Below are 24,325 nucleotides of genomic sequence, written 5' to 3'. Positions count from 1 at the left end.
GCCGCTTCACACTCGGCTGCAATCCATCCCAGCACAGGCTGAAGGTCCTGGCCCAATGAAGCCAACATGACATCATCTGCAAAAAGCAGAGACGAAATCACATGGTCCCCAAACCGGACACCCTCAGGTCATAAAAAAATTTTGCTCATTTATTTTGAAGAAGAATCAAATCTAAAGATTTGAATTGTTTTAATTGAACTGATTCCAAATTTTATTAGTTTATACTTCAACGGTTTTTCCAGCAAATGTTAAAATCAGTATATCTTTACAATTCTGTTTATGTTACTTCATGAACAATGAGAATACAAACAGAATGATAATTTATACATTACGAGCTAGGTAGCACAGGATCTGGGCATAGTTTAATCTTAAAATACACCACACAAGACAATATTTCTTTATAAATGAAACAATAATTTATTGAGCTACTCTATTACATGGACCTAGACACACACATATACACACACAGAGTTTATTGAAAAGGATGATAAGGGATTTGAATTAAGTCCCAGGAGTAAGTTATTCATTAGATCGCACCAAGAATATCACAAAAGCAGAAATGTGTCTTATATTTACTGCTTAAGATAAATTAATACTTACTTCAGCAAGAAATAAAGTTATTGTTTTACTTGCATTAGCATTGAATAGAAGAGTTGGAGATTAACTTGTTGCCTTGTCAAGCAATGGCAAAGATGGAAGCGCAGTGCACTGAATTAGTTCAGACATTTGGGTTTTATCCAAGCGGAATGGACCCATCCCACAACGTGATCTTCCAATCTGCTTGCTGCAAGGTGGAGCATGCATTCTTTAACATGATACTTCAACTTAGCAATATTTTTGCAAGCTTTTGTTTAATAACTTCTATAACGTATCGTACAACACACACCTTTCAAAATACCATCTTTTCACACTCTTGCAAACACTCATGGCCATTCGTTTCCATACTAAACTTTCCATACCTTACACACATTTAAAAGCACTATCTGCATAAGTTATAAAAGCCATATATAAAACATTAAAGTGGCACCGATTACCTTGAACAGACTTCAGACTTAAAACATATTATTTGTTAATATAGTTAAACCTTCAGATTTTTCAATGGTTGTCCTTTAGAGATTATTTATTAAAAAGTTCCGTTTGTTTCAAGCAAGTTGACACGCTGTATGGATCCTTTGTTGTGGTTCGTTAATTATTGTTGATTCCGGTTTGGATTTTGTGATCAGAGTTCATTAAATCAGCTCCTTTTTAGGAGATAGCCGCATGAAAACCTACTCAGGATGTCAACGTCACATGATTAGCTCATGATTCGTTTTCTGATGAGCAGGGGTATTTTGGAACAGAGGTCCTCCGTTATATGTCCTCTTAAAGCTGACATATAACTGAGCATTGTTCCCTTCAGATAATAATTAATGGTGCTCAGATTGTGAAGTTTATTCGTGTCTGTTCACAGAGGTCCTACAACTTATACTATTAAACATTTTTGCTCAATCATTTACATTTACATTTATTCAATTAGCAGATGCTTTTATCCAAAGCGACTTACAGATGAAGACAGTGGAAGCAATCAAAAACAACAAAAAAAGCAATGATATATAAGTGCTATAACAAGTCTCAGTTAAGTTAACACAATACACGTAGCATGGAATTTTAAATAATATAATAAATAAAAAGAAAACAGAATAAAAAAAAGAATAGAGCAAGCTAGTTAGTGGTCTTTACACACACACACAAAAAACACACACACACACACACATACTGTATATACAATTGCATAATAAATGAAAAGAAAATAGAATACAAAAAGATTAGAAAGGTAGTTAGATTTTTTAAAGAATAGAATTAGAATAGTGAGTATTAAAGAAGGGTCAAATAAAGATGGAAGAGATGTGTTTTAAGCCGATTCTTGAAGATGGATAATGACTCAGCTGCTCGGATTGAGTTGGGGAGTAGAGGGCTGCATTAGGATTGAGTCCCGCCGGGTCCCGCGGGACCCAACGCAAATCTCGCGGTTTGAATTTTGCTGCGGGCGGGAATGGGCGGATAAAAAAAACACCGCGGGATAGGGAGGTTGCCTAGCGACATGATGGAGAAGATGTCAGTAGATGATGTAGAAAAGAACCTAATGTTATTTATTAGTGTTGTTTTTTGAGCACAGCCCCTTGTTGCCATTTGTTAATTATGTCAAGAGGCGTGATGATGCCAGTGTTATTGAGCAGGCTGCCTAAGTTTGAATGTTTTTATTCTTATTTGTATTTTTCAAACAGAATACCTGCGACATTTGGCTAATAATTGTAAAACTGCTGTTTTTCATGTAGCCCATTTTATCATATTATGTATATTTTTTTTGCAAAGCAGTCTATTTTTATGTGCAAAGTTTTTGATAAAAACTAAATTATATTTGAATGTATTATGTGTTTTATCTTTTTTTATTATTTTTTTTTATATGCAGGCCAGGGAAACGAAACAAACAACCCCATGAATCTCTTTAATAATATCAATACAAATACATGTTTTTTTTTTTCCTGCGGGACGGGAGAAGACACAAAATCAATGCATCTCTATTATTGTGCGGGAATAAATTGTCAGAGTTTTGCGGGTGCGGGCGGGAGTGGACATACATATTGCGGGAGCGGGCGGGAGTGTAACACATACATTGCGGGAGCGGGCGGTAATGGTCAGAAATTCGGCGGGAGCGGGATGAAGAAAACAGTCCCGCGAAGGGCCCTATTGGGGAGGTCATTCCACCAGGAGGGAACATTTAATTTAAAAGTCCATAAAAGTTACTTCGTGATTCTTTGGGATGGCACAATCAAACGATGTTCACTTGCAGAACGCAAGCTTCTAGAGGGCACATAAGTCTGAAGTAACAAATTTAGGTAAATTGGTGCAGAGCCAGTGGTAGTTTTGTAGGCAAACATCAATGCCTTGAATTTTATGCGAGCAGCTATTGGAAGCCAGTGCAAATTGATAAACAGAGGTGTGACGTGTATTCTTTTTGGCTCTTTAAAAATTAATCTTGCTGTCGCGTTCTGAATTAATTGTAAAGGTTTGATAGAATTGGCTGGAAGACCTGTCAAGAGGGCATTGCAATAGTCCAGCCTGGACAGAACAAGAGCTTGAAAAAGGAGTTGTGCAGCATGTTCCGAAAGAAAGGGCTTTATCTTCTTGATGTTGAATAAAGCAAATCTGCAGGATCGGACAGTTTTAGCAATGTGGTCTGAGAAAGTCAGCTGATCATCAATCATAATGCTGTGTTCACACCAAACGCGAATAGAGCGTCTAGTGCGAATGATTTCAATGTTAAGTCAATGCAAAGGCGCATTTACGCACGTCTGGAATTCGCCTCATTCGCGCGAATGGTGATTTTTGTGCATTTAGCGTTTAACGCGAATTCGCGTCTGCCGCCCGAGTTGAAAAATTTGAACTTTGGCGTCAATTCGCGCCACGTTAACCAATCAGGAGCCTGCTAGGAGTCACTCATTCAACAGTAGCCTATGTTCCCATATTAATAGATAAATTGAATAAAGGCCAAAGATAAGAAACGTTTCATTTTACCCCAAACGAATTATATTTTATCTTGAACCACTAAAGAGACATCAGAGCCAGCGGCAAATGTCAGAAGATCTATCCGAGGTGAGGCTGCTCTCGGCGGATACATGATGACGGAGCTCCCGCTGATCGCATGGAGCTCATCTCCGAGATCGGCGAAACACATTTTTTTAAATAGACGCTGTCATTATAAATGAACCGCATATTTGAGTTTAAAACAACTTCATTCTCGCCTGAAATACTTTTAAAACTACATTTCATGACACAATAACAGTAATATTTTGAAAATTATCCGAATAAAAATGGCGGTTGAAAATGCTGCGTGAACTCAGCTGGCAGAAGCCCCCCATGACGCGAATTCGCGTCTGTTGTGAAGTTAATTTCACGTGCGAATGATCTCAAAATGGTCAAGCGGCAAACTAGGCGCGGTAGACGCGAATTTGACGCTCTATTCGCGTTTGGTGTGAACACAGCATTACTCCAAGGCTTCTAGCTGTTTTTGAAGGAGTTATGGTTGATGTGCCTAACATGATGGTGAAATTGTGATGGAACGATGGGTTTGCTGGAATCACAAGCAGTTCTGTCTTGGCAAGGTTGAGTTGAAGTTGATGGTCCATCATCCAGGAAGAAATGTCTGTTAGACAAGCTGAGATGCGAATAGCTACCGTCGGATCATCAGGATGGAATGAGAGGTAGAGTTGAGTGTCATCAGCATAGCAGTGGTATGAAAAGCCATGTTTCTGAATGACAGAACCTAATGATTTGGAAAAACTTTCCAAAGACTTGTGGCTTTTAAACTCCTGCATTGTTTAGATAATTCACAATGTCCATATATATGCATGTAGGTAAATGGTCCTATGTGCCATTCCACTGCAGGGAGCTTGAATGGGTCGATATTTTGGATGCCTGAGAGCTTCTCCAAATACCACTGTTTTGCGCCTGGTTTAACCTAAAAAACTGTATTCCATTGTTCCTGTGTGTTCCATATGTATCGTGTGAGCTAATGGAGCAGTTTTTTAACGCAGCAGTAACTTCCAGGCATGGTAAAACAGTGCGGAATTGCGAGAACCTCCTCCACTAGAGTTAACACCACATGTAAACAATCATGTTTTGCCGCTGGGATCCTGCCAACATGGCGGAGAGGGCGATATTGAGGGGAGGGGCTCTGTAACCTGATGACAACTCTTCACTTTCAATACAAATAAACTTGAATTTAATTGAATGTAAATATTAACACAGCAGTAACATCAATGGTTACACTACAATTGAGACATTTTAACCAAAGTAAGTTTTTTTTTAAGACCCTAAAGAATCATATCAACTTGTGAAATTGGGCATCCGATGACCCCTTTAATATGTAAAAGGCTTATGAAATCTGAGTTACCAAATGATTATCAAGGTCACCTTTATGTTTAAAAGGCTTTCTACACAGAGTAGATGAAAGCTTTTTACCCAGTATGAATTAACATGTGCTTCTTAAGGCTTGCTTTCTTTGTAAAACTCTTTCCACACTGAGAGCAGATGAAAGACTTTATCCCAGTATGAATTAACATGTGATCCTTAAGGCTTGATTTATCTCTAAAAGTCTTTACACACTGAGAGCAGGAGAAAGGCTTTTCCCCAGTATGAATTAACACGTGCTTCGTAAGGTTTGATTTCTTTGTAAAACTCTTTCCACACTGAGAGCAGCTGAATGACTTTATCCCAGCATGAATTAACATGTGATGCGTCAGGTTTCCTTTAAATGTGAAACTCTTTCCACACTGAGCGCAGGTGAAAGGCTTAATTCCAGCATGAATTAACATGTGATTCTTAATGCTTGCTCTCGTTGTAAAACTTTTTCCACACTGAGAGCAGCTGATATGGTTTTCTGAAGTGTGAGTTACCAAATGATTCTCAAGCTTTACTTTATGTGTGAAACTCTTTCCACACTGAGAGCAGCTGTAAGGCTTCATTCCAGTATGAATTAACATGTGCTTCTTAAGGCATAGTTTATATGTAAAACTCTTTCCACACTGAGAGCAACTGAAAGACTTTATCCCAGTATGAATTAACATGTGAATCTTTAAGCTTGATTTCTGTGTAAAACTCTTTCCACACTCAGAGCAGCTGAAAGGCTTTTCTGAAGTATGAGTTACCAAATGATTCTTAAGTTGTCCTTTCTGTGTAAAACTCTTTCCACACTGAGAGCAGCTGAAAGGCTTTATCCCAGCATGAATTAACATGTGATCCTTAATGCTTGCTCTCGTGGTAAAACTCTTTCCACACTGAGAGCAGCTGAAAGGTTTTATTTCAGCATGAATTAACATGTGCCTCTTAAGATTTCTGTTACATGTGAACGTGTTTCCACACTCAGAGCAGCTGAAAGGCCCTTTGACTTCTCTTTCTTTAATGCTGCAAATCGCTGATTTTTCTCCATTGACATCATGATCTTTCTGATCCTGATATTTCTCCTCCACCTCATTCAGATCTTGTCTTTCTTCTTTCATTTCCATCAGGCCTAAAATGAAATCATTATAAAGATGAAAATCAATTGGAATGTTTTAAAATATTTCTGTACAGATAAAAACTATGACAAAACTGTCCCTTTTAACACAGATCAGAGTATGTGTGCGGAGTAGAGTGGCACCAATACCCCCTCCGCCAGTGGCGGCTCCTGCCAGTTCTCTCAGGGGGATAAATTATTAATTAACAGCTAGTTAAAGATGTAAAGGGAACTGAACTACTATAGTATTAATTAAAATTAAACTGACATTAGGAATCAATCTCTTGCTCTGCGTATGTTTTTATATGCATGTTAACAGCAGCAGCAAATGAAGACTGACGCCAGGCCGTGGTTTAAAAAAAAAAAAAAAAAAACCTTTTTACTTCGATTTCAGTTTAATAAGAAATAATTGAAGTCACATAAATCACTGTTTACACAACTCGCTTATATTACTGCTCATTTATATCACATTCCTCACGTACGTTACACTGCTTACTTAAATTACTCACTTATATTAACCTGCTCCCTACTATCCATATGCATCTTTGCTCTTTCGTGTTTTTTCCCCTTCTCCGAGAGATGATGCATTTCGGTGACACCTGTAGTTGTCCATGCAATGTCCGTCATGCTCTCACGATGTAACAAAATGCAGCTGTAAATTAGCAGCAGAATAAAGCGTCAGCTACTTCGCAGCCTATTAGCCTTTTTCTCTGTTCATACCACTTCCTCGAAAATACTTGTTTATACGACTTCCCGCCCTTTGTAGATACTTGTTTGATGTTTAAATTTCTTTAAACAAGTTAAGGTTATGCACAATGACGAAATCACATTAGGGCTAGCCCTCCCGGAACTCATTGAGATTGCATTGCAGTGGCTGCAGTAAAAAAAAAAAAAGATCTTTGAATGGAAGTCTATGAGAGCACTCTGGGCGATTCACAGTTTGACAGAAATCGCCCAAAAAGCGGCGGTACTACACAGAACGCGACTCGACACTGATTTGACTATTTAGAGGCAGCAAAAACAGTCTAGAATAGTGAAAGCTAGCCTAACACTGTGGTTGAATGTAAAAGAAAAAAAAATCACTCCCTTTCCTTTGGTGGTGTGTCGCCCAATCGCCCTAATGGAGAAACCGCCACTGCCCTCCGCACTCCAAGCACTCAATAATCACTCCACTCCAGCTCTGCTCAGGGTTCACCGTTTCCTGATCCTCATTACACTGATCAGAAACACTGCTTCGTGGCTAAATCATTTCACTATGCCTGAAAAATCTAAGTTCTGTTCAGAAATTATATTAAACTAAAAATAAATACAATATTGTACAATTTACAACATTCTTTAACCTCCCACACTCATCCACTGTCATTTTAACCTTTGTATGTGATCCACACATCGGTCAAGCTAACTAATTATGTTTAATGTGTGAGTTGGCATAATTTGTGCTTATGACGGAGCAAGTGAAAACCTCAACAATCAGACTTTCGAAAAATCTCCTCCTAGCTCCAGGCAAAATCATGCTGCTCTACTCGGCTCACATACTCTGACACAGATCCATGAAAAATCTAAAAACATTGCATTATGCTGCCAGGCCAGTAGATGGCGATGTCATTTTGTAAAGAAGCACTACAGATTGACTGCTCCAGCAACAGTGTTTGTTCTTTGCAAAATGCATTTGCATTTTTGCATAAAGGCCTAAACTGACAGTCTATGTTCAGTTTAAATCTTTACTGAATGAGCACCGGCGCAGCAAATATATGTTGTTGAACGTTAAATTATGATTTGAGTCAACAAGCAGTGCACTTTTCTCAATACAAAGTACGCTGATTTTGGACATGTATCCTCGGTAGTTCGGACTTTGTGCATTCGACTCGGGAGTGTGATGTCCAATCTGGTAATTCTGCAAACAGCAGCATACTTGATAACATCAGTCAGATCGCCTTGGCTACTGCAATTTTCCTCTCTGTATATTTACAATAAAATGAAATAGGTTATCAAATACCACTACCTCCTTTCGTTTTCATTTAAACATAATAAGAGCTGCAGAAATGTACTTAGTTCAGGGATATGTGTATATATACAGCCATTACAATGAAACTAAATATTATATTAATTTGCCTTTTTTATTTTCATATTAACATATAGATAAACTGAATACAGACCAAAGATTACCTGTTAGATTTACCAAAAATGAAATATATTTTATGTTTAACCACTAAAGAGCCAGTGGCACACATCAGAAGGACTAGCCGAGGTGAGGGTGGTCTCGGCGGATACATGATCACTGAGCTCTCGCTGATTGCGTGGAGCTGACCGTCTCTGAGATCGGCGAAACACATTTTTAAACAGGTGCTGTCTTTATAAATAAACCATAGATTTGAGTTTTAAACAACTACATTCTCGCCTGAAATAATTTTAACATAAAATTTCATGACAATAACAGTAATATTTTGAAAATGATCCGAATAAATGGTGGTTGAACTCAACCAATGCTGCGTGACCTAAACCAATCAGGATGTTTTAGCGACCAAGTACCACCCACAAAAGTTCTGGAACTTTGGAAAAGTACTACCTCGCCAGCAGGGACTTTCTGAGGGGAATTATTTTACCCGGAACTTTATTTAGTTCCTGGTTCCTGTGGTGGAAACGCAGAAATAGAGCATTTACATTTGTTTGTCTTAGTTTTGCACTTGGTTGCAAAGTGTGTGAATAACTGAATATTACTTATTTTCAATATTTACTTTGTATTACTTTACTGAATATTTAAGAGTTGGATAGTGCTCGGTCTATTGTGCAGTAGGCCTTATATACGGTTACAGAGATTTGCACTAATGGCTATGTTTTTCTTTGCTTCTTTTTACCCAAGTTTACATTTGTGTCTTAATTTTGCATAATATTTATTTTTTATATATTTTTATTTCTATGGATATCATATGGCAGGCTGCAATCTATTAAGTTCAAATAAATGGCAAATGTTCTAAACTACTGGATATAGTGTTTTTATTCTTGAATCACATCTTTGAAATTAAAGATGTTATAGAACGTAAAAATAACATGACAGTTACTTTGCTGAGTAACTAATTACTTTTACAATGTGGTAACTAACTAACTAGTAAGTTACTAACTCAATTAGTTTTTGGGAGAAGTGATTTGTAACTGTAACTAATTACTTTTTTAAAGATGACCATCACTGAACACTTAAAGTAAAATTAATTAAATATCCTCAGTGTCAGTTCAGTCACATTTCCATAAAACATGGATTTAAGACATTTTAATGATGGTTAAAACTTATTTTTACATAACGGATCTGTGAATGTACCACATTCGTCTTTAATTACTGTTTGATGAATAAAAACCAACCTCTTTGTTCCTCGTGTTTTATTCTCCAGGTTTCTGGTTCCTCGTGAGTTATTCTCAAAGTTTCTGGTTCCCCGTGTTCTATTCCCCAGGTTTCTGGTTCCTCATGTTTTATTCTCATGGTTTCTGGTTCCTCGTGTTTTATTCTCATAGTTTCTGGTTCCTCGTGTTTTATTCTCCAGGTTTCTGGTTCCTCGTGAGTTATTCTCAAAGTTTCTGGTTCCCCGTGTTCTATTCCCCAGGTTTCTGGTTCCTCGTGTTTTATTCTCATGGTTTCTGGTTCCTCGTGTTTTATTCTCATGGTTTCTGGTTTCTCGTGTTTTATTCTCATGGTTTCTGATTCTTCATATTTTATTCTCATGGTTTCTGGATCCTCATGAGCTATTCTCAGAGTTTCTGGTTCCTCATGTTCTATTCCCCAGGTTTCTGGTTCCTCTTGTTTTATTACCCAGGTTTCTGGTTCCTTGTATTTTATTCTGCAGGTTTCTGGTTCCTCTTGTTTTATTTTCCAGGTTTCTGGTTCCTCTTGTTTTATTCTCCAGGTTTCTGGCTCACTTGTGTTCTCTTCTCTCTCCTCTTTAACAAACTCCATCTTCACAGCAGCAGATCTCAGTTCAGATGATACTCCTCCAGATATTCCTGCTTGCTTCAAAACTGAGTCACGACTGTGAGGATGAGAAAATTAGACATATTTATTGACCTGACTCTGTATTCCTTTATTTACAGAAACAACATTTCTAACCGTTTCTATTTTAAACCAGCATCACAACAAAACAACAGAAAGCGGGGTGAAACCAAGTGGCAACCTCCCACTCTCTCTCTCATGAAGCCAACAAGCAAGTGACTAAAACTATAAGTCATCAACTGGCCGCTTGAGGCTGGCTGCAAAAGGGAGTCAATCCCCATAGACTACCCATGTTAAAATGCCTAACTTTATAGCAGAAAAAGTCTGGTTCCAAAAATGATTTTAGTCTATATAGCAAATTTTACCCTTCATGACAACTGTGAGTGGTTTGAATTTTTTTCTAATTCATCCGTTTCAATTATATTAAGCCTTAAAGTTCTGCATAATTAAGGGTGTGGCCACTTGAGTGACAGTCGCGCTATGTGGGCGTGGTTTCAACAACCAGTTTCCGATTTTTGCTCATTTTCAATTACCCCGGAGTGACATGCTGCCAAGATGGTGATGGCCCGCTCTGCACCACCCCCTGGACTGGAGTGAGAAGCAGCGTTAGGAGGAAAATAATACGGGGAGATTTGGTTTCATTCTGGAAAAAAAAAATCCAATATGCACAAATAAAATATAGACTTTTATGGTATTTGATCAACACCAGCAGCCTTCACAAGTGAGGATTGATTGAGACAAATTAGAGAAGTCAAATATTTCAGTGAGAATCAGTTCCCTGATTAGGGGCCATTCCACTGTATTCCACTAGTTGATATTTTAATTTTTAATTTTTTTTTTTTTAAGGTCCCATGACCTTGTCTTTGTTTTAATGCTTTTTTAATATTTCTTGAGGTGTACTTATAATCTTAGTATGATTTTTACTTTTAAAATTTAGAAAGAAAAGGCACTTTTTTATCCTGATTTTAGTCCTCTGGCTTGAATGCTCTGTTTGAAGGAGTGTGTCTGCTGTGAGACTCAGAGTAAACGACAACTGTTATGATTGGCTGACATCTTTGCATTCGAAATGCACATTACATCTGTAACAGTTCTCAAATACTTTTACTAATACTATTACAGCTGTCGAGATTTACGAATCGTGGAAGTATTGATATAATTATTTTTTAGATCTTTTCCCATCACATGAAAGGCTGAAGTGATGAGCATTGAGAAGACAGAGTTTTTTTTTTAGCGGGAATGCAGTTCTTTCACAAAATGCTTTCACCACAACTAACAGCAAACACCTTATCGACATGAATACAGTAAGAGCTTTGTTGTGCAGCATAACAGCGTCATTCATTATAACGGCAGTTTGGGCAAGTGTGCAGATCTATTCACGATGTGTGATTGACGGCTCCGAACAATATAAAGGGAGTATTCTTTAACCGCTCTCTGTAGTTTAATCACAATTTAAATAACAGATTTGTTTCATGCTATGCTACTAAGAGAAAACTATGCGAAGTTGATTGTTTAGTCACTGGCTTGATTCACTAATGCATAAACAGTATTAAATGATTTAGAAAGAAAGCTTGTGTGAACATGAATAATTAGCTACACATTAGAAATAACTGATCACAGATCAGGCATTAGTTAAATTTAAATTAAATTTATGCATTTAGCAGACGTTTTTATCCAAAGCGACTTACAGTGCATTCAGGCTATCAATTTCGACCTATCATGTGTTCCTGGTGAATCGAACCCCCAACCTTGTGTTTGATAATGCAATGCTCTACCAATTGAGCTACAGGAACACTTATTATTATTAACACGCATTAATGAACACTGTTACTCACTGTTTTGTGGCGGTGCTGTCATATATCGTATAAGTATGTTTGTAATGCCTGTGCTGACATTGAGACTGAATTATATGTAAACGTTTGGGCAGGCAAAGCAGAGAAAGGGCAGGTAACCTATCCCCTTATGATGTCATAAAGGGAAGATTCCAGATCGGCCCATCTGAGCTCTCATTTTCTCAAAGGCAGAGCAGGACACACCAGGTTTACACCTATCACAATTTCTAGCCACTGGGGGACCATAAACAGGCTAGGGGAACTCATATTAATGTAAAAAATAAAAAACAATTAAGACATATCTGGACTTTCCATACCAAAATTTAAGACACATTACAAGTCATGGATGTCAAGGACAGTGATGGACAGAAACGCACATTTCCAGAGGTGGGTAGTAACGGGTTACATTTACTTGCATACATTTTTTGGCTAACTAATACTTTTGGAGTATATTTAAAGATTATAAGGCGCACTGCTGTATTTTGAGAAAATTAAAGGATTTTAAGTGCGCCTTACAGTGCAGAAAATACGGTATATGTTGATGGAATGCAAGGAAGTCATACAATGTCACAAAGTGCGAGTCAACTTGCACTTTATAAATGGTAAATCTAGCTATAATAGTTAACACTGGCTTGGCTTGTTATTAAGACAATAATAATATTAATAATAATAATAATAATAATAGTAATATGAATTTTAGTACTAGTGTTGTCAGGGATCTACACTAACCTTTTCCACTGGTGGCACTTGCGCTACTAACTTTTTCAGTTACTGACGCAAAACATGATTTGGTCGCACAAATTATTTATAGTAAGCCGCTCTGGATAATAATGAACAGTAATGAAACTGTATTGCAGATGTGCTTTTTATTTTACTTGCCATCTTTTAAACCACATGTCTTCTTGTTTTATTTCTTACAGTACACACAGTACATTGCTCCGTCTCTGTACCTTAACCCAGGGCAGTAGCTGGGGTTAGAGGGGCCCTGGTGCAGGTTGTATGTGAAATGCGTCGACGCGTCACACTGTTTACATCTCGCTTAATGGCATACTGGGAATCAAGAAAGTTGCATTCTATCACATAAACAGAGACCACTGTTATCAAAAGTATGGGAATACTTTAAACAGAGGCCAAATAAAATGGCCCTTTGTTCCCTTTGTAAAACCGATATGGTGTACCACGGCAACACAACTGCGATGCACGAGCACCTCAGAGGAAAACATCCTGGCGCTCTCCAGGTGTTACGATTTAACCATAGACAGTAAAATAAATCTGATCTGGCGACCAACTTCCTGGTTCAGGTCTCTACTGCAGATGTGATGGAACAAACTGATGTGATATTGTGATATAAATGTCTAATAAACGGAGACTTGCTCATTGCATGATTTTGATATTCTTGTAAAGATAACAAGTTATTCATAATATCATAATACCGTTCACATATCGTATTTCATGGTTTGTGATGCTAAAGAACATTTCATGACATCTCAGACAACTGTAAATTTGTGGCTTCTGTGGTTTAATTATAAGCGCTATCGTAAACTCATATTTACCATAGTAAAATAATTTTCTTTGCCTCTTTATTTTTGTATATTGTAAAAACTTCAACCACATTGGTTGAAAATGAATAAAGGTTGAAATATTATGAGTTGTACTTATATTTTTTTGTAAAGTTATCCAAAGGATTCATTAGCTAATCAAAAAAAGAACATTAGATTCATTATTGTAATAAAAAACAATCGTTAGAGTATTCGACTAATCGAAAAATAATCGATAGATTAGTCGACAGAAAAAATAATCGTTAGTTGCAGCTCTAAATGGAATCAACCAAAACTTCAGACAACTGTCAGTATGACAATATTTACACAACTATCCATACTTTGTTGAACAGTTACCAAGTAAACAATGATTAATTTTGTTCAGTCTGTGGTGTGAAAAGGTTGCATGATCCATTAAATAAAGCAAAACATGGTCAGGTCCCTAATTTAATTTATTTTTTTAAATCAATTTCACTGGTAGTCTACAGTATGAAGAATTTTTGGGTATAATATTTCACAGATCACTGTATTTTGCTATACTCACTCACTGCATAAATGAATTAGTGTCCTGCACCCACTAGTAAAACAATATAATCAATTATATCTGATTTTTGGAATGACTGTAGATAAATTCTTGTTAAAACTACGTAAAGTAATTCAGTTAAGAGCAGTGAGTGATTTACTTTCATTTTCATACCTTAAAGACACTGACAGCAGAGCTAGTAAATTAGGCGCCAGAAAATTTTCGAATCGGCTGAAGTGTCTTCTTTGCCTGCGACAGATGAATAAAATTTCAGTAGGGCAGTGCAAAAAAATCTAATGCGATTTTCATGCGCATCTCATCAGTAAAGATCCTCCTGTAATTAGAAGTATATCACCAGCACGTGCGTTCAGATCAGGGTTGCCAGGTTTTCACAACAAATCCTGCCCAGTTGCTTCTCTAGCCCAAGCTCGTTTCTAGGAGGCTCCCAGATAAAAATTGCTTCCCGGGGTTAAAATATACATTTTTTGGAAGGGTTGCCTTGGTAAAATTCACATTTTAGGCGCTAAATATCACGTTATTGGGATTGGGGTTTCTTCGACCCGCGTACATAAAAAACAACCACGGATCTGGCAACACTGGTTCAGGTGGAGCGGCAGTTACTACACAGAGCCGTAGTCCACCGACAAAATCACTTTCAAAATAGACAAAGAAACGCCTGTGATTTTAAAATCGATTTTGTGTAGATTGTCAGTGAATTACAGCTCTATGTAGTAAATGCCAACCAGTGTTGCCAAGTCTGTGGTTGTTTTTCATGTCCCAGGATCTATGCGACAGTACCAATAACGTGATATTTAGCCCCTAAAATGCGAATTTTACCAAGGCAACCCTGCCAAAAAACTTATATTTTAATCCCGGGAAGCAATTTTTATCGGGGAACCTCTTGGAAGCGCAATTGCACTAGTTTTGAGAAGCAACTGGGCAGGATTTGTTGTGAAAACCTTGCAACCCTGATCTGAACACAGAAGCTGGAGATATACTACTAATTACAGGAGTGTCTTTACTGATGAGATGGCAAGTTTTATTCCCATAGAAAATTATGGAGGAGTGATCCAGCTCTCAGATTTAATCAAAAATATCTAATCTGCAGAAACGTCCTGAAGGAGAGCTCGGTTTAGTGTCGCTGTCAGTGAGATGTGGCTCTCTCGTGCACACCGAACAGAGCGCACTAGTAACCAGCTGCTCAGTTCAGCTTTCCTGCGTCTTGTGTTTGAATGCTTTAAACTCTTTTGAATGTTTAAATTTGCAAGCCAACTTGATGTGTTGAATGCTCGGAGCACGTTAAAAAATGTATTCTTAAAATACACATTTCTGTTTTAATAAATGCTCATATTAAATCATAGCATAACACTTAAGTAGGTAAAAAAAAAAATTAGTGATACATTTGCGACCCCATAAAAATTTGGGTCGCAATGGCATTTCAAAAAGTCGTAAAAGTCTGGTTGTACAGACAAGTTACTATGCCTCAAGACTGCCCATTTTAATGTCAAGACATTAAAACATCAGTGTTATAAAGTAATGTTTTTCTTCTCAATTTTATTTTATTTTTTTACACTGTCTTTCTATATTTACAGAGTAGCCATGCATCTAGCACGACCCTCATCTCACTGGGTCAAAGAAATTAATCATGCCAAAGCATATTATATTGCGAAGGACATGATACCAATTCACACTCTAGCAAAACCAGGATTTCAGAAACTGATGAAGACCACAGTTCCACCTTACAAAATTCCCTCAGAAAAGAATTACCCAGAATGTACAACAGTCTAAAAGAGGAAGTTGGCAAGCATATAGCCCAGGGAAATGGTATGCAGCAACCACTGACCTGTAGACCAGCAGAGGAGGAAGCAGACATCCATACATCAGCTTCACCCTCCACTACCTCTTAGACTGGAAACTTCAATCAAATTGCCTGGAAAATCAGTTCTTTTCAGAAAACCACACTGCTGACAATATCAAAAGAGTTTTTGATAACATGTTGCAAGAGTGGGACATCAACAAAGAGCGTCTTGTCAGTATAACAGCTGATAATGCTAAAAATATGAAAAAGGCCTTTGAGAGTGACACCGCCTTCCCCTGTCAGTGGTTTGGATGTTTTGGCCACAACTTGAATCTTGCCATTTCGAAAGCTCTGAAAAATCAGAGGGCGGACACAGCAATCCGAGCTTATCAACATTTGGTGCAAGAAGCTGGAAAGAGAAGAAGAGAGCTCAGAAATAAACTAGAGGCCTTAAACATCTCTCAGAGGTCGATCATCCATGATGTAGTCACTTGATGGGGATCGACTCAGAAAATGCTGCAGAGGTTTCTTGAACAACAGCAGGCAGTCTTCGCCGTACTGGCAATTGAGAGAGGGGCATGGCATCTGATGCCAAAGGATTCAGATATCGCAGTCATTGAGCAAGTCTTAAAAATCCTTGATCCACTCAGTCCTTTCACTGATGCTTTGGCCTCAGAGAGCCGAGTAAGCCTGTCATGAAAAATGAAGATGGTGCCCTTACCAAAAACCTAAAGATATTAAAGGGGGGGTGAAATGCTCGTTTTCACTCAATATCCTGTTAATCTTGAGTACATATAGAGTTGTACTGCATCCTTCATAACTCCAAAAAGTCTTTAGTTTTATTATATTCATAAGAGAAAGATAGTCTGTACCGATTTTTCCCGGAAAAACACGACCGACTGGAGGCGTGGCGTGTGGGCGGAGCTAAAGAATCACGAGCCCGAATAGGCTTTTGGGTTGAGAGCGTCTGGAAGCTGTGACATTACCCAGAGCCATTGAAAAACATATTAAAGGCTCTGAGATTACCGTGAGGGAAAACCCATCATCCAAAACAAACCATTTACAGTCAGATTCAGCCGTTTATTTATGATCCAGAGGCTGAAACTGAACGAAAGCAGCAGCAGCAACGACTCGCTCCGAGCGGGGCTCGAACCCGGGTCTCCGGCATGGGAGGGGAGGCACTAACAAGGAGGCAGAGATATTCTAAACAGTTTTACTCACTGCCTGCGGTTCCAACACACGATCGTGACCCTTTTTCCTTGGAATTGCATCATCCTTAAGAAATAAACGATACGCAAATCCGTCGTCAAACTGTGCCTTGTGAACAAGCATCTTCGAAATGCAGGGAACAAACAAAAACACTTGCACAACTCCGTTGATGCTCTGTAAAAATAAACTCCATCCACTGGTCCCTTAATGCTGTTTTTTTTTTGGTAATCTGTGCAGGTTTGTCTTGCCCTGGCAACCAAAAACACACTTCTTTTGTGACTTTTCGCGACGCTCTCGCTCTGATCAGTGAAATGTCTGTGCTGCTCAGCCTCGCTATACGGGAGCGCGCGCTCTCCCGGCAGAAGTGCGTCAGGACCCATTTGAGGAAATTCCGCTCCATCTAACGTTACACAGAGCCATACTCGAAAAAAACTTTCCGAAACTTGTGACAAACCGGAAGGAGTATTTTGGGAACAAAAATACTCCTTCAAACGTACAACTTAATTTTTGAAACTTTGTCCATGTTTAGCATGGGAATCCAACTCTTTAACAGTGTAAAAAACTCAGTATGCATGAAATAGCATTTCACCCCCCCTTTAATGAAGACTGATCTCGAGTCCAGGTACACTGATGATGCAAAGAAGTTGGTAGACTTGATAAGCTTTGTTGATCCACGGTTTAAGGGAAGCTTTTCTGATGACGTTGAAGCCACAGTCGACTTCTGTACTCCGGAAGCCTCAAAACTGACAGAGATGACAACATTGAGTTAGGGAGCTGCCCAGACAGAGCAAACCAGCACAACCTCCTCGATCCCCACCTCTGAAAAACGGTGCCAAGGCTAGGCCACCCTCCTCAACAAAATCACCTCCATAAGGCAACAGAGGGCAAAGGAGCCTGAAGTCCAAGACTGAAGTGTGTAAAAGTCTATCTTTCTGTGCCATATAAATAATAAAATCAGAGGCAGATCCATTGCAGTGGTGGAGTCTGCATGCTAAAGAGCTTCCTCATCTAGCTACCATTGCTCAGAAGTTTCTCTGCGGACCCACAACAAGTGTTCCTTAGTGCCAGTGGACACATCATCTCACCTCACCCTGCAAAGCTCAAGCCAGAAAAAGTTAACATGCTCACAGTTTTGCACTTTAATCTGAAGGACCAAATCATGAAAGCACAGAAGGAATACCCAGAAGATACCAGGAATCGGATGAAAATATTTACTGTTGACACTTTATAGCTCAACTCACAACTGTGAGACTGACTGAACTTTTATAAGATATACATTTTACACACACTCACTCTGACACATGACAATTTGTTATACTGTTAAGTCTAAAGTCCCATAAGAAACACACTATACACACACACACACACACAAATTTGTTATATTGTTGAGTTTAAAGTCCAATAAGAAATACACTACACACACAAATGTGTTATACTGTTGTTCAAAGTCCCATAAGAAATATACTAAACACACACACATAAATTTGTTATATTGTTGAGTTTAAAGTCCCATAAGAAATACACTATAAATACACACACACACACACACACACACACACACACACAAGCTGGGTTTCATTTCAAAGTTGCATATTTATCTTATGCGCAAAATTGGAATATTGCACAAAACATTTGGAAACAGGCAGCGTTTCCATCCGAGTCAACTAGAACAAAATCGTCACTTCATGATAAACTGACACTATACATCACTAAGAAAAGTAGGAGAAGCTACTGAATATAATCATTTTCCAAAATGATAAATTGCTTGCACATCAGAGCGAGCAGACAAAAGATGAATGTTCTAACAAACTACAACACACACACACACACACATACAGCAATTTGTTATAGTTATGAGTTTAAAGTTCGAGAATATTTCTGTTAGTTTAAATTGTTCATTTTTGTTCTTCAATAAGGTTCTTGCATAATCTGGAAAGTGTGGATATTGTTTCACTAATTTACCTCTTATTTTTACATCTTTTACATCACCCCAGTTGTAGGGTAGGCCGTTACAACGTTATTCTTTGTATTTGACATTAACATACATAATCTGTGACTAGTATGTAGCAAAGTTTGAGAGGTCTAGCATGAATAACCACTAAGTTACTGAGCCTCAAACAAAAAGTGTTACTATCATCTCTGGTCTCCCTACATGTAATTTATAAATTAAATACAATGTATAATTTTTACATTAAATAAGCTTTCACAGAGTATGAGATAAATACCTTCCAAACCCGCGTTAGCTCTGTTCAAGGAGGAATGCCTTTTGACACAATTTATATTCATATTTCCACAATATTTACCCTTGCAGAAATATACATTTGTTTACATTTTGCAGAACAAATGGAATAAGATCCGTCGATGTGCATTTGGGTCGTTATGTTCAGATGTTCGTTAACTTAGCGGTCATGTGCAGAGTTTTCACTCTTCTCCGTGTCAGAGGTTATATATACATATATAACACATATACTTTAAAATATAATTTATTTCAGAGATGCAGAACAGAATTTTCAGCAGCTGTTACTCCAGTTTTCAGAGTCAAATACACTACTCACACACATAAATTTGTATTGTTGAGTTATCTGATCCTTCAGATATCATTCTAATATATTGTTTTATGACCAGTCTGGAAACATTTTTGCTGCCTAATATTTTTTGGAACCTGTGACCTTTTGTTTTGATAGTAAATCAACATATTGGAATAATTTCTGAAGGATTATGTGACACTGAAGTCCGTCGTAAAGGCTGATGAAATAATATATATGTGGGTCATTCTACAGAAACATCCACTTTTGGTATGGCAAAATGTCTTAAAATGTATTTATTTTTCTAACATTTAAACTTAGACCACATTATTAGATTACTTTATGAATTTATAAATGACAGCTTAATTATTTTTCTATTTAGCTTTTTTGTGCAATTATTTCAAGACCACATGAACCATTTTTGTCACTGGTGTTACCTTCTTTATCAATATGAAAAAGTTTTTATTCAATATTTTTCTTGATATTTTTTTCAGCACATGTAGTCAGAGTTACAAAAATAATGAAAATGCAAGAAATAAGGAGATTATGTTTTATTTCATTTGAAAGAAATAAACAGCACGGTAACGCAGTAACACAGTACAGTAACACAATGAATCACAAGTGACATACATAAGACCTGATATACTGATCTTCCCATAAAAAAGGTAACACCAGTGACAGTAACACCCGTGACTTTCACGAAAAAGCATTTTACAAAATGTCTGCTGTAAGGTATCAAACCATATGTTGTCGATCATTGCATACTCACTATAAATGAAGGTTTTTTTTTGTTTTTTTTTTACAATTCCCTAACAATAAATAGGTCATACCAGTGACGTCGTCAACTAAAAGCTTCATATGAAATCCTGAGTTAAATTTGAAGATTTCTGAGAATTGAAAGGAAACAGTGGACTTAACATGGGCTTTTTCACAGATCTTTAGAAAATAAGAAGGAGGAAGTCAAGCTATGTCATCAGTGTTTTTTATTTAACGGTAGCACCAGTGACACAAATCCTGGGGACCACGGTGTTCACTATATATTTTATAATATTTATTGAGCATTTTATTTTATTATGCCATTTTATATTTTTTATTATTTATGCCATTTGAGTTTGGCTGCAAAATAAAGCACTTTCCCTGTGTACGTGGCTGTGGGAACAAGCAGTTTTGTGGTTCTTGGAATTCTTTATAATTAATTAAAAACAAATATTGCCACAAGAACGTCTAATTGTTCAAATTACACGTTTTATATATATATATATATATATATATATATATATATATATATATATATATATATATAAACAGTAAAAAAAAAAAAAAAATATATATATATATATATATATATATATATATATATATATATTAAAAATTTAACCCTAATGTGTTTTTCAATTGAAATATTCCTGTAAAGGAAAGGGACAGAAAAATTGACGCACACACACACACACACACACACACACACACACACACACACACTGTTAGATTTGACTGGCTTCACCGCTGATATGTATATATAAAAAATTGATTTAGTTACATTTCAGATAAATAGGTTACGATTAAGATGTCAGGTATGTTAACAGTTTGGACTGGACAGAAATGTACCTCTTGTCTTCGTCTGCCGCTTTGACGGTGATTTACAGGGATGTTCCACCAACGGCTTTTAAAACCCAGTCGCTGCTCCAGTTTGAGAAATAAAAAACTACGTAAATAACAAACGATTTGTTTGACTTTATTCAGCGCACAGATCTTCTCCTCCTCCCTCTGTTGTTGTTGTTGTTCTTCTTCTTCGGTAAATTCTATTGGTAGTTTACAATCATTGTGCATTACCACCATCTACTGGGCTGAGGTGTGATCACACTGGGATGTCATCGTTCACAAAAAAAAAAAAAAAAAAAAAAAAAAAACCTTTAACATCCTATCATCCTACAGGAGAAAATTTAATAAATACTACTACTACTACTACTACTACTACTACTAATAATAATAATAATAAACTAAATTCTACTTGCTAGTTGGGTTTCTTTAAGAAAAGTTATAACCGCCCTAATTGTGGACTGTGTGTTGGTTATAGACAATAAGTTTTCCATTGTTAAGTGTTTATTTACCACTCATATTTTCATCATATTTTCCCTTTCTCTGGTGTATTGTGTACAATCTAGAAGTATGTGTTTTACTTTTTTTTTATTACTCCACAGTTTGTACATTCTCCAGTCTGATGTTTCCCTATAATATGTAATCCACTATTTAAACTTGCATGTCCCATCCTCAGTCTGGTAAACTAAGTTGTGGTCTAATGGTTAGAGAGTCGGACTCCCAATCGAAAGGTTGTGAGTTCGAGTCCTGGGCGGGCAGGAATTGTGGGTTGGGGGAGTGCATGTACAGTTCTCTCTCCACCTTCAATACCACGACTTAGGTGCCCTTGAGCAAGGCATCGAACCCCCAACTGCTCCCCGGGCTGTGTGTGTGCGTGTGTGCGCACGTACACTTTGGATGGGTTAAATGCAGAGGACAAATTCTGAGTATGGGTCACCATACTTGGCTGAATGTCATGTCACTTTTAACTTCTGTTTTATCCTTGCCAGGCTTACCTATGTGGTGGAAAAATTAATTTAACATTGCTTCTGTATACCTATATATGCATGTTTTCTTTGAATTGCTGTGTGGGTTCAGAGGGATGACACGTGGGGGGAAACAGATGTCTGAGGATGACCTGAGGGGGTCACCTAAGTCCTAAATGTGTGAGAAACAGCCCATAGAGAGTGTTCCTTGTTATGTGTGTAAATTTACAGCTGCTAAGACTTGTAACCTTGAAGCAGCAAAGGGATATAAAGGTGGAGGACTGCCCTCTTCCTGGGTCGGTTTCACTCTGCAGGAACTCAGCGTTGCTGTATGACTGTCTGACCTTCTTTTAAAAGCTTTCTTTTTAATTATACCTGAGAATGAGTCTGTCTCTTATGCTGATGAGAGTTGATTTAAATTTTGCCACGACACCTATAGGTACTACCACAGAGTGTTTCCACATTTTAGGCAATTTCCCTTGCTCCCTTATCTTATTATACAAATTTGAAACAACTCTTAGCCAAAATCTGATATCTGCTCTATCATTTTGTAACACAACTCATCTTTCCCTGGTGAAGTACTCTTAACATCTATTAAAGCTCTTTTCATTTCAAATAATGAGAAATTTGTATCAACTGCACATTCATTTGTGACTTTTCTCCCCAATATGCCTCTTTTTTCCTCAATCACCTTTGCTCTCCACATTAACTCTTCACTGGATAAGTTCTGTGTGCTATTGTAACTTAACAAATGCCCTAGCCAGTACCTCTACCTTTTCTGCATTAGTTACTGCCTCAATGTAATTTCCTCTTATTACTGGTAATGCAAAAATCCCTTCTAATGCCTCCCATTTTCCTTATCATTCCCCATACCTCTCTAATCTTGATTTCAGAGCCAATATTGCTGCAAAAGTCTCTCCAGTATTTTCTTTTTGCCTCACGAATTACTCTTTTAGCTTTGGCCAGTGCTTTTTTATACTCCATTAATTTATTGAATGTGTGATTTGATTTAATGATTTTAAAATTCTTGTTCCATGCCTTAACTGCTTCTTTGCACTCCTCTGACCACCATGGAACCATTTTCTTTTTCCTCATCCTCAGCAGAGGAGATTTACCTATAATCTCCTCTGCTGATTCAAACAGTTTGCCAGTAATCATAGAGTTCATCACCTGAATATGACATAATCCCCATCAACTTTCCACTTGCTACCATAAATTAATGTTCCCAGTTGACCTCTTTCATTTTCCATCTTGGGAACCAGTTACCTTTTAACTGTACACTTTGGTCACTCATCTTTGTCCAAATAAGGTAATGATCCTCCCATTTTCATCTGTTTCAGATGCGTTTAATCGAGACATCATCATCAGTTTTGTCATCGCGATCCAGTGAAACACAGGGAGAGAGAGAGATCCAATTGCAGGTATGTTTTAATGGGGTAATCCAAATCGAAGTCAAAACAAGCCAGGGTCAAAACCAGAAAACAATCCAAATTAACAAACAAAGGAAGGGATAGGAAGAGGAACAGGAATGGGAACTCGGAATCTCGGAGGACGAGAAGACTGGGATCACGAAAGGAAAGGACTCCATACAGACAAAAGGAAAGGACTGGTAAATATAGGGAGGCTAATGACAAATAAGTGAAGGCACCTGGTGCAATTAGCAGGAGTGCAATTACTGTGATGAAGGGACAAGGCTAGTGGGAATTGTAGTGCCTACGGTGAGGTGCCTAAGGGGAAGTGAGCCCACTAGTGGACACCAAGGCAAACAGAGACCAGACAGCATGACATTACCCCTTCCTCCACAGAGCAGCTACCAGATGCTCCACCTGAACCCAAGAAGAGACCAAAGACACAAAGAGACCAGGAGGGAGGTGGAGCGGCGGAGGACCAGGGGGAGGGATGGAGGACCAGGTAAAATGGGGAAACAGAGACAAGAAGACCAGGTAAAATGGGGAAACAGGGACAAGAAGTGCAAACACAAAAACAAGGAGCCCAGGAGGGAGGTGGACCGGCGGAGGATCAGGGGGAGGAATTGATGGTCAAGACAGAAGCCCACCAGGGCGGAGCAGAAGACCACCACATCCGTGTGGTTGAGACAGAAGCCCACCAGGGCGGAGCAGAAGACCACCACATCCGTGTGGTCGAGACAGAAGCCCACCAGGGCAGAGCAGAAGACCATTACATCCGTGTGGACGAGACAGAAGCATCGTGCATCGTGGCGCTAGGCTGGCGACCACCTTTTGCTGTAGCGCTGGGATAGCATCCATCTTGCCTTGTGGTGCTGGGTTGGCGGCCATCTTGTGCAATGGCGCTGGACTTGCTGCAATCATGG

General features: G+C 38.1%; 1 protein-coding gene across 1 annotated transcript; it reads right to left on the bottom strand.

The window, feature by feature from the left end:
- Positions 1-393: 393 nt before the first annotated feature.
- LOC127953383 (gastrula zinc finger protein XlCGF26.1) lies at positions 394-21,211 on the bottom strand. Its single transcript, XM_052552615.1, has 4 exons — positions 21,038-21,211; positions 10,544-10,653; positions 9,389-10,050; positions 394-6,049 (listed from the first exon to the last, which is right to left on the bottom strand). Exons 3-4 carry the CDS (start codon positions 9,975-9,977, stop codon positions 4,998-5,000), a joined length of 1,641 nt encoding a protein of 546 aa, XP_052408575.1. The 5' UTR covers positions 9,978-10,050; positions 10,544-10,653; positions 21,038-21,211; the 3' UTR covers positions 394-4,997.
- Positions 21,212-24,325: the final 3,114 nt, after the last annotated feature.

This window comes from Carassius gibelio, chromosome B3, assembly GCF_023724105.1.
Source record: "Carassius gibelio isolate Cgi1373 ecotype wild population from Czech Republic chromosome B3, carGib1.2-hapl.c, whole genome shotgun sequence".
NCBI classification, from domain to species: Eukaryota; Metazoa; Chordata; class Actinopteri; order Cypriniformes; family Cyprinidae; genus Carassius; species Carassius gibelio.
This window is presented reverse-complemented; position numbering and strand designations above follow the sequence as displayed.

Coding starts and splice junctions, on each gene's coding strand:
- LOC127953383 (XM_052552615.1), bottom strand. CDS start 9,977: ATGGAGTTTGTTAAAGAGGAGAGAGAAGAGAACACAAGTGAGCCAGAA. Junction 6,050..9,388: donor AAAACACGAGGAACAAAGAG/GTTGGTTTTTAT, acceptor ATTTCATTTTAG/GCCTGATGGAAATGAAAGAA.